Source organism: Pteropus alecto, unplaced genomic scaffold (assembly GCF_000325575.1).
Source record: "Pteropus alecto unplaced genomic scaffold, ASM32557v1 scaffold92, whole genome shotgun sequence".
Lineage (NCBI taxonomy): Eukaryota > Metazoa > Chordata > Mammalia > Chiroptera > Pteropodidae > Pteropus > Pteropus alecto.
This window is the reverse complement of record NW_006432447.1, coordinates 4,036,204-4,047,338: the sequence shown is the minus strand read 5'-3', so window position 1 is coordinate 4,047,338 and position 11,135 is coordinate 4,036,204. Positions and strand designations below refer to the sequence as shown.

The 11,135-nt window shown below is 42.7% G+C and overlaps 1 protein-coding gene across 2 annotated transcripts in view; it reads left to right on the top strand.

Moving 5' to 3' along the window:
- The window catches only part of CLDN18 (claudin 18), a 21,290-nt gene extending 10,703 nt beyond the window's left edge, over window positions 1-10,587 (top strand). For both annotated transcript variants that reach the window (XM_006907208.2, XM_006907207.2), the window contains exons 2-5: window positions 5,493-5,657; window positions 6,273-6,390; window positions 9,271-9,381; window positions 10,392-10,587. In XM_006907208.2, coding sequence (XP_006907270.1) covers window positions 5,493-5,657; window positions 6,273-6,390; window positions 9,271-9,381; window positions 10,392-10,563 — 566 coding nt within the window. In that variant the 3' untranslated portion in view covers window positions 10,564-10,587. The remainder of the gene's footprint in view (window positions 1-5,492; window positions 5,658-6,272; window positions 6,391-9,270; window positions 9,382-10,391) is intronic.
- Window positions 10,588-11,135: the final 548 nt, after the last annotated feature.

Here is an 11,135-nt window from a genome sequence, read left to right as displayed (position 1 = left end):
TTTCCCTAATGTCTGATAAAAGAAACTGGCCCTGGGAGGTAGAATGATTATAAGTTAGTTATAAAGTTGAAATGAGATCTGGGGAAGCCTCTTGATTTTCTTCAAGCTGTGCTTCCCTTTCTTCAAAAAAGGAGACATGTTTAGCCTTTTTAAATATGTGGACAAACATCTAAATGTGTACACACTGTTGTGCTTTGAAGAAGATCTCATAGAGAACTGAAAACACATTTACAAAGCCAAGAGAACCTGTACCCGAGGTATAAAATGAGGCTTCTTGCCCTGATTTCTCAGTGATCAAAGCTATGTAGACCCAAGCGTGAGATGCCTTCTCAGCTTGTGGTTGTGGAGGTTGTCGCTTTGATAGCAAGGCAGCCATCCACAAAGCATCATGTCCTAGCATGAACTAGTCACTGGTGGGGCATCATTTCATGGTGGGGACATACATTGTCAGAGTCATGTAGTTGGACCCCACCTTAAAGGTGAGAATGAAGGGCAATGAGGATGGAAGCCACATACACTGCCTCACCCATCAGCCACCACCCCTGCTTATTGCTAGCCAATCCTGAATCTATTTTCCCTGATCTTCCTCACTACCTCATTCCAGGCCATTCTCTTCCTTCTCTTCTCAAATATTCTTCCCCTATTCCCTTTCACACTCCCTCACCCATGGCTTTTTCAAATCCTCAACCATATTGCATCACCATATAGAGGATTCAGGTTTGTTCATAGTACAAGCCAAACCCATGTGAGGCTAGAGAAAGATCTGTACTTATCTTGACTTAATTCTATGCTGGTGCCAAGTAGCAACTGATCCTCTCAATATCTCTATGTGAGAGCTATCTCTATCCCACTCCAGGGTTGAGGAAACTAGGCTTCAGTGAGCTTAAATGACTTTCCTAACAACTCAGTTGGCAACAGATTGTTCGGGAGGATTTCATGAGATACAAAAGACCTTCTCCATATTGCTTCTCTGGGATCTACAGAAAATCTAGTCTCTCCACCTTGTTCTAAAGGGTCTTTCCTCTGAGGGCTGACCTCAGACTCTCCTCCTCTGGGTTCCCTTCCTTGGACTCTTCCCCAGCCCTTCCTGCTTCCATTCGAAGGCCAAACTATGTCTGACAGTATGGGTTCTCTCCCTTCCTCCTACCCCCAACAGAAGCCCCAGGTCCATGCCTTTGGCTCCTGGTGACTTGCTGCCTCATTAGCCCCACCCACACCCCTTAGTCTGCTCAGGAGTGTCAGCCAGTAGGAACTCTTCTCTCTCAACCTCACCTATGAGCACCTCCTCCTGAGCCCTCTTGAGGGCTGTTTTTCCAATTATTTTTGTGAAATTTTATGTTATTACATGATTAAATGAAAATCTCTAGGGATCTAGCCAAAACGTTAATATTTCTTTAAAAGTTTCTTCAGGAGATGCTGAGGTGCAGCCAGAGTTGGGAACCACACCCAAAGGCACCTTGCCTGTCAGTCCATAGCTACTTCAGGGGAATAAGAAATTTTGCAATAGGGAGTGAATACTTAGTTCCCATTTTTCTGTTTGCTTCTGTCAGCCCTGAATCCTGTCCACCCTTCAAGTCTGATAATGCCTCGTTGTTCATTGGAAAGAATGCTGTAGTCACACCTATGGTACAGAGAATCAGTCTATAGAGCCCGTTGACTCACTTGTTATCAGCTGATAAGCCTATGCCTCTTGCTCAGAATATCAAATAAGAGACAAAGCGGCTCAAGTAGAAACTTATCTCCTTTAAAAGCAGTTTCTCTGGCTACCTGTCTATGGAAAAGGATTAGAATCCCAGATAGAATCCCAAATGGAAAGGAAGTTCAGGTCACCAGCATGCATCTCCATGGTCATTACTAGACAAAAGGGGTTCTAATGAGTGGTGGAGAACATTTCCTCCCACTTCCTGGCACCTGACCCCATCATAGCTCCCACTCTCAGAAGAACCCCAAAAGCGTCTCGAAAGCAGGAAAGACCTTGGTTCATCCATCCAGGCCCAGAGTTATGGCTCTAACAGTAGCCCCATAAGATATAAAACAATGTTGTATCTTTTCCAACCACAGGCTAAAAGGAAAGGGGTTGGAGTAAGCTAGAAGGAGATTCTAAGAAATGAATAAAAGCTTAAGGTCAGGGTGGACCCCTGCCAATGTTCATCAGAAATTCAAAAGTCAAGAGAAAGCAGGAAAGAAATGAGGTCTCGTCATACAAACCTAACCCAGCAGAGGCAAGAGGGTCTCTGAGGCCTGAAGCAAAGGCTGACCAAGACAGGCTGGCCAGGGCTCCAGTCCTCAAGGGCTCCTGTGGCACAGCAGCAACAACTCTTTACATTAGGCAAGCCCACAGTGCTTTCACCTCTCACCTGATAGCATCACCCAACTATCTCATCCAACAATGTCAAGGAAGATTGCATACTTCAACCACAGCCACAGCACACATGTGAAATGTTTTCAGGAATAAATATTAGAACCACTCAATCAAAAGAGAGTTAATGACCCTGTCTTTGCCAAGAGTCTGGGTAAGTGAATTCTCATAGAATGAGGAAGAGATATCCTTTATCCTACCTGGTAATTACTGAGTTTTGTTGCCTAGTTGGTCAGTTGTTTGTTGGGTGGTTGATTAGTTGATTGGCTTTTGATTGTTTTAACCAGATGCCTTGCCAAGTGCTCTCAAAGGGGATAAATGATTCACTTCTCTGAATAGCTTAAGGTTTAAGCTGTCAGAACTAGAACAGTTTTAAAACTTCTAACAGGTTCCTGGGTAGCTTTGAAGTTTATAAGAGGCCCATGAGGACAAGATGGAGGGAAAGTCAAAGTGCTTCCCTTTTCCCATATGCTTAGTTTTCAGGTAATAACATCCAAAAGCAGAACAGTCCTGAGGAATATTTCCTTAAGTCTGGGGCTACCCCACAAATGTCCTCTCCATAGCTGTCCTGAATCACAGGGTTATAGCTTAATTGTGTGTGTTAAAGAACACTAGAATGACACCATGAGCTATTATCAGAAAGTAGTTCTATTAAATACGATTTCCAGTAAAAATAGGAACTTCCCAGTTTGTAAGTTGCTTGAAGGCAGAGATTATGTCTCATGAAACTTTATACCTACTACAGCATTTGGCAGAAAATTTGAGCTTAAAAATACTCGAAGAATGAATAAATTAATTCATAGATGAGCATATGAATGTGTTAATGTTTGACTATGAGAGTACACCAACATGTACTGGATGAATACAAGAAGGTGTACACAATGAATGAATACACAAGTAGATGACACATATTTGCATTTGTTAATGAGACCGTGAACAGGATGTTTATTCCCGGTATCCTGTGGGGCCAGCAAAGCCATCAGGCAAGGCTTTGGAAGACATATTTGACACGCTAGAGCCCTCCTATATTCGGAGTGGATTCAAAGGCCACTCATGAGGCCCTCATGAGTGCCTTAGTGGGGTCACCACGGCTCTAGCACCAGAACTCAGCTGCATGTCCAAGATGCCAATGTTATCAATTCTCCCAGAAATGAGTGGCACGATCGCAGAGGATTGATTCACACCTTAAACCAACACTTTTATCCTGAGAATATAGTTGCTAATAGGACCAAGACTGATAAAGGCTGCTTGCAGAATTCTTTTCCCAGCAGAAAAGCAAAGTTCAAATCAGAAGTTTTTTTAGCGAGGAGAGAATGAGAACCTAGTGAATTGAGGTCAGTGGCATAGAACTAGAGTAGCTGGATACCATCATTTCTACACAAGGATATACCTGGTGGGAAAGGGCCTCCATTCCTTAGAGACTATAGAAAGCTCTTTAACAAATTCTGCATGATCTACTTCTCCTTTTTCAATATATTTCATTGATCAATTCTCCCATTATGACAAATTGCTTTGTGATACTTACCTTAGAGTGAATAACTGGCAGGTCCACTAATAATGGCCATATTCGAGATGGAAATTTTCCTAAAGAGATTGGAGAGAATTCCCTCCCACAATTCCCTGTCTCGAGAGTCACATTTATAAATAATCTCCTGGGTCAGGTTACTTCCTGAGATGACTTTTGGAGAATATTTCTTTATACATTCTTAGCATGCATTTCAGAGGATGACATTTTACAGCTGAGTCTCCAAATTTGAAGGATACGTTCTGTTAAGAGCTTACAGATCCCTGTACCTTGATGGTAGCTGGAACTCTGCCTGTTTTTCCAGGATAAGGTACCTCAAAGCAATGTGCCGTGATGGGAAAGTAACCGTTTTTGAGACAGTTCTGGGTCTGACCCCAGTCCCACTTTTCCTTTGCTGTGTTCTTGGATAAGTTACTTAACTTCTGAGTCTCAATTTCTTTAATTATAAAATAGAGGCAATAATATTACCTACATTGCAGAATTTTTGTGTGTGTGGATTAAATTTTTTAATGTCTGAAAAGCCCCTAATAGCTTTCAATTAGAAGTAGCAATGAATTATGACAAGTAGTGTAGGACGGAGCTTTCTGCTTTGCTTCACACAATTCTTTAGTTCTGCTGTACCAGAACTACCCATGTAGGGGCCTTTCCCTCTGAAAGACACCAAGGACTCATTTGTCTTCCTTTTGTAAAATTCATTATACTTGCAGTGGACATATTTATTGTCTTTCCCCACTTTGGTAGAAGCTCCATGAAAGTAGAGAGCATGTCTGCCCTGTTAATCACTGCCATCTCTGTGCCTTGTCATGGGGCTCAGTAGAAAGCTGTTGAAATGAGTCACTGCATTTTAAGTTCATCCTAGAAACCATTCTGGATATTTCTGGAGGGGAGGCAACTGCAGGAGAGTTCCAAAAGGACCTACAGCTTGCATTGATTCCTAGAAAGGGAACTTCTGATAAACCACAGTCATATTGAGAGGTTTGAAGTTGACATAATAGTCTTTTTATATATACCCAAAACCTACAGCTCAGCATGACTTGAATAGACTCTTTTGAAAGAGGAAAAAATATAGGCCCTTGGTACATCACTAGTGACCTTGTTTCTTTATATGCTATAAATGAATACTGGGTTTCCCTAAAGTAGACACAACTATATGAAGCATTGAGCCCATATGAAAAGACTAGAGAAGAAAGGTGTTCGGATTAGAAATTAAAGCAGCCCATTTTTGCCATAAGCTCTAGCAATCATTGTTAATGTCACTTTACTTGAGCCATTTCCTTCTCCTGGACCCCAGAATATTAAGTTTTAAAATGAGGAAATGAAATAGATAAATTCTATTGGCCCTCCCAACTACAACAGTCCATAATTTTCTCATCCAATAGACATCTGTATACATGCCCTCCATTAATCAGAGGCTTATAAGCAAAGGTTCTGCATTTCCCACCATTCCACATCTCTTGACAATGACAAAGATCATAGTTTGTGGACGTGCTACTTCTCAGAAGTTTGGTGCTGGTTGGTTTTGGTTGCTCGGTTTTATTAAACAGGGCCTGATCAATCATGTTGAGGTGGTCTTGTCTTTCTTCTTGTATCTTGCCCCTTGTCCCGCAGCCATGCTGCAGGCAGTGCGAGCCCTGATGGTTGTGGGCATCGTCCTGGGTGCCATCGGCCTCCTGGTGTCTATCTTCGCCCTGAAGTGTATCCGCATTGGCAACATGGAGGACTCCGCCAAAGCCACCATGACACTGACCTCTGGAATCATGTTCATTATCTCAGGTAAACAAGGATCTTGGGGTTCTCACTCTCAAGTGTGCTTCTGGGAATGTCAAAGCAAAATCATTCTGGCAGAGGAAACCCAGCTTCTCTCTACTGAGCATGGTTTGAACATAGTTCAGAGCTTTTCGCATTGGGATTCAAGGATTGATATTAAGGCCTAGTTACTCTCTACAGAATTATCATGAGTACAAACATTCCTCTCAGGTGCCACCTCAGTCCCATTATAAAAGATTTCCAACACTAAGGTAGTCATGTAACTTAACCCATAAAGGCATTAGTTTGGTTAGACTCTAGAAAATGATTTTAAGGGAAGAGCTCTTGACATTGTCAGAGGACCAGGCCTCAAATATTTGTACTATTAACCATTGGTCCCAAGATGCATGAAATGTCTCTTTCTGCACATATATAAAACCTTCCACAATAAGAGAGTCTAAGTTCCTAGCAGCATCTAGTACATAGTAGGAATTCAATAATCAATGCTTGGATTGACCATCTGTTACAGAAATGGAATATTCTGCAGCCTGCTCTTCTAAACTCACGTAAGTGTACATTGCCTCAGAAACATTGTGGTCTCTTTAAAGCTGACTCTGAAGCTTTCTTGTTCTTGGTCCACAGGTCTTTGTGCAATTATTGGAGTGTCTGTGTTTGCCAACATGCTGGTTACTAACTTCTGGATGTCTACAGCTAACATGTACTCCAGCATGGGTGGGATGGTGCAGACTGTTCAAAACAGGTAACCTCCTACTCTAGGTGTCAGGATTCCATGGCGAATATTGTAAAAATCGGATTAAACGCATATGCCTAATGTGACTGTCAGTGCCTGAAATAGTAAAATTTTATCAGAGGCAACCATGCCATATCATAAATCAACAATGATCTGTAAATTCATAACCTTCATTTCAGTGAAATATCCTTGGTGATACGATTTGAGGCTGATCTGACATTTGCATTGAAGTACAGTGACAGTTCACAGTATTTATCTAAGACTCTACACAGGCCCCATTGTGTTGGCAATGAAACAGGCACTATTAGTTGAGGCATGTAAATGAGCATCAAAGCACAACATCAGTCCCTGACAGGAACCTGGCTAGGGACAGGTAAAAGCTTGAATAGAAATGAGCAAGGTGCAGTATAGGTGAGAAAAGTAATGTTTCTTCCTTGTACAGCTGCCTTTTTCTCTCATTCATTGACTCGTTTGTTGTACAAATGTATTGAGCACCTGCTGTGGATCAGGAACTGTTCTGAGTGCTGGGGATAATGACAAGGTCCCCATTCTCACAGAGGTTATGAAGATGAAACCCCATTATAATTTAGTGTCTGAAAGAGGGTAGAATTTTTAAAAGGTGGAAAAGCAATTCCAACACGTGTATTCATTTAGCCAATTCAAAGGGACGTTTCTCACAGCAAGAAGCAGCAGCATATTCCTGAAGGAGAAAGATCTTGTTCTGGAAGAGTGATATGAACATTATACCTAAGTAAATACACTTGGTATTTCTCCAGCCATGCTATCATGGGATACAGACAGGGTATAAACAACGCGACAAACCCATTTTCTCTCTGACTCCCTGAAACTCTAATCCCCATCCATGCCCCTGCTTTGTTTCAAGAAAAGGAAGGAAATGATCCCCATAGCTGCCTTCATCCTCCTCCATGGTACTCCCATGGTCTCTTGGTTATAAGAACAACTTAGAAGTAAGCTGACCAACTGATCCCGGTTTGCCCAGAATTTGCCCAATTTCAGCACAGAAAGTCTCGTGTCCTGAAAAGCTCCTCTGTCATGGGCAAATCTGGATGCTTGCTCACCCTACTCAGAATAGCCCACCTTGTCTAGAGTTTCTAGGTGCCTAGTGTCACCGCCCCTGTCCAGAGGAGCCACCTACCACCCACCTGGCACCTTGCACTAATGCGTGCCATCGCTCTTTCACACCATCTCCCTAGAACCTGCTTCTGTGCCTTGGGCAGGCAATTTTAGTCCTAAGATTGAGACCAGAAAATTTAGAAAGACCTCCTTGGGATTTTGTCCTCCATGGAAGGGCAGCAGTTTTTCTTTCTGTCTTCTCATCTTCTCTACCTAGAAGTTACGTAAGACAGCGTAGCTTCCAAGAAAGATCTTGGAAGTCAGTTAATGGGGTTTTGCTTCTGGTGCCTCATTGAGTCCCACTATTCCCTCCCCCTGCTCCCCAACTGTGCCACTGCCATGTTGAGTGTAACACTGGCAGAGCCTAAGCCCTGAACCAGAGCTACAAATTGTCTGCCCTCATCCTGTCCACAGCTTCCAAGGTGTTTTGTATTAGCCTAAACATTTCATTTTATAACCTGAATTAATCACCAACTTTTAAAAATTAGAAATGGCATAGGTTGAGTTACTCAGAAACAGATTTGGAAAAACAGATCTGAATTTACCTACTTCAGCACCAGTCAGCTTCTGTGCATGTGGGCAAAGTGATTCCAGTGGCTGAAGCAAAGCTATAACTCCAGGGAGAGTCACAGGGACCAGAGCTGGGGGAGAGATAAATGTCAAGGGACAGAGGGGACCTGGGCAGAACACCAATAGTCCCTACTACATGGAGATTTCCTAACATACATGGACACACACACACACACACACACACACACACATCTGTTTTTCCATCTTACTGTAAAAAAAGAAATCAGATCTGGCAGCATGGGGCCATCATTCTCATATGACAGCTGCTTCTCAGTCAGCTAAGGCTCACACTCTCCAATTTGCCACAGTCCTCACCATTCTCAAATGGCTCAACTGTGAGGCCATTTATTATCATGTTTATATTTCCCCCCCCCCTATATAGTAGTGAAGAAAATAAAATATTTCCTTATAACCAGCCCACTTTACTCATTTAAGTTTCTTACCTGTCCCCAGTAAGTATTTATATAGTTTTCTAACCTTGACCAAGAATGTCTAAGTTGAGGAAGGGAACCTCGTTCCTCATGCACAGAGGATAGTATAGTTTAATGATTAACAGCGAGGGCCGTGGAGGCAGAGTGACCTGCATTTGAATCCTGGCAATGCCATGTCCTTCCTGGATCTTTGGAAAAGTTAATTAACCTCTTGTAGCTTCAATTTCCTCATCTGTAAAAGGGTCACTTCAGCTTACTTCTTTCTGAAGGCAATAATCCACCTGCATGGATGGTTCCTAGGGTTACTTGAGGTAGGTGAGAATGCTTCTTGGCCCACAGCAAGAACTCAAGGAACCAAAATTTCTTTAGAAATAATAACTTGAGACTGATTCCATATCTCTCAAACTTCTCTGGCCAAAACTTCAAGACATTCTCCTTTGATAATAGGGAGGGGAGAGAAATTTCCTGAGATGTTTCTCTGAGATTAGGGATTTATAATTAATTTTATGCCTCAGTGGTCCTAGAGTCCCAAGAATCCCCCTGCTGTTCTGCTGACCAGCTTAAGTCTCTGCATTATTCTCCAAGGCACCTCATTCAGTTGGCTGTGACCCAAAGGAGTATGTGTTCAGGGGCATGAGCAAGGAAAGGGGTAGAATCCAATGGGAGGACAGAGAGGCCAGGCATGTCCAGGTGCAATGGGTGGAGCCTGGAGAGTTTGGTCATCCACATTCATAGCCATCCTCTCCCCACTCAGGTACACCTTTGGTTCGGCTCTGTTCGTGGGCTGGGTTGCTGGAGGCCTCACGCTAATTGGGGGTGTGATGATGTGCATCGCCTGCCGGGGCCTGGTGCCCGAGGAAACCAAGTGAGTCTCCCCATTCCAGTGCAATCAGACATTCGATCCAAGTCCATTATAACATATAATTTGCAGCCAGAATGATCAATCTAGGTATATGGAATAATATTGTTGACTAAAGGATCACGAACTTTCTCTTTTATGAAAAGAACCTAAAGAACAGAACAGGAATATTTCCACCTGAGCAGATTTAGGTGTGATCTTATTTGAAGGGGAAAAAAAATCATCCATGTGGGTTCCCTCTGGCTCCAGTATTCTGTAACTCAATGGCTCTCAGTGAGGAGCAATTTTTCCCCCAGGGGATATTTGGCAACATCTGAAGACACTTTGATTGCTACAACTTTGCTGTGGGGGGACAGGTAATACTGGCATCTAGCGAGTAGAGGCCAAGGATGTTACTGAACATCTACAATGTACAGGCAGGCCCCCACGACAAAGAAGCATTCGTTCCAAATATCAACAGTATTGCTTCTGAGAACCCCTACTGTAATTCCATAAATGGACCCAGAGTTGGAAGACCTGAATCCCAGTCTGGTTCTACTGTTAACTAGCCCTGTGACTGCTAGCAAATCATTTACCCTCCTGGACCTCTGTCACCTCACCTATAAACTGAGCAGATTAGAGGCGATGGGCAGCACATTGGTATCTTCCAGTTCACAAATTTTATGATTCTTTGGCATGACCATGTTCCCCTGGACATTGTTTCTGTTTCAGCTCAAAGCAAGAAATTTTGCTCTACTGCAGAGGCAGAAAGCCAGTGTCCCAAAGCCTAACTGGTCACTGTCTCAGTTTGCCCAAAACTAAGGGTTTCCTAGAACACTGGCCTTTCAGCACTAAAACTAAGACATTCCAGGGTAAATGAGGTATTTTGTCCTCCTATCAAATACATCTATGGTCATGGAACAAAGGGTTTCCTAGAACACTGGCCTTTCAGCACTAAAGACATTCCAGGGTAAATGAGGTGTTTTGTCCTCCTACCAAATACATCTATGGTCATGGAATGTTTCTTTTTCTTTCAGCTACAAAGCTGTGTCTTATCATGCCTCAGGCCACAATGTCTCCTACAAGCCTGGAGGCTTCAAGACCAACACTGGTTTTGAGTCCAGCACCAAAAACAAGAAGATATATGATGGGGGTGCCCACACAGAGGATGAGGCACAGTCTCATCCTTCCAAGTACGACTATGTGTAGCACTCTAAGACATCCCAGCATGGGCAGAAGAAACCCCCCAACGAGAGCTCATCCCCTAAACGAGGATATTTTATCTTGATTCCTAATTGCTTTTGACTCACAGTTGGAAGTTAGGAAAGCCTTGATTTCACCTGTGGTAAGGCCAGATGGTCTTGGCCACATGTCTCTGTCTCTAAATGTTCTGTCACAGAACAGCTGAGTTATCAGATATGAATTAGAGGCTATAACTCACATTTTCCAATCCTCTATTTCTTTTCTTTTAAATATAAACTTCCTAATCTAATGATAGAATGTGGTTTGAATTCCTATCAGACACTTGGATGATTTAGACAGACTCTTTCTTCTTCCTTCTAGCCAAAAGCCCATTGAGGATTTATTCCTCAAGTCACCCCCCAGGACAGTTCTGAAAGGAAAAAAGAGGGAGTCAATCAAAAGACATCATTTCCTTCTATTTGATTTTTGCCTCCCCACTCCCAACTTGGCTTTTAATAAACACTGATTGAAGGAATGAGAAAGGAAAGATATTTATAATGTCTCCAGCACATTATCTGAGTTTTCTTACACTTTGACCT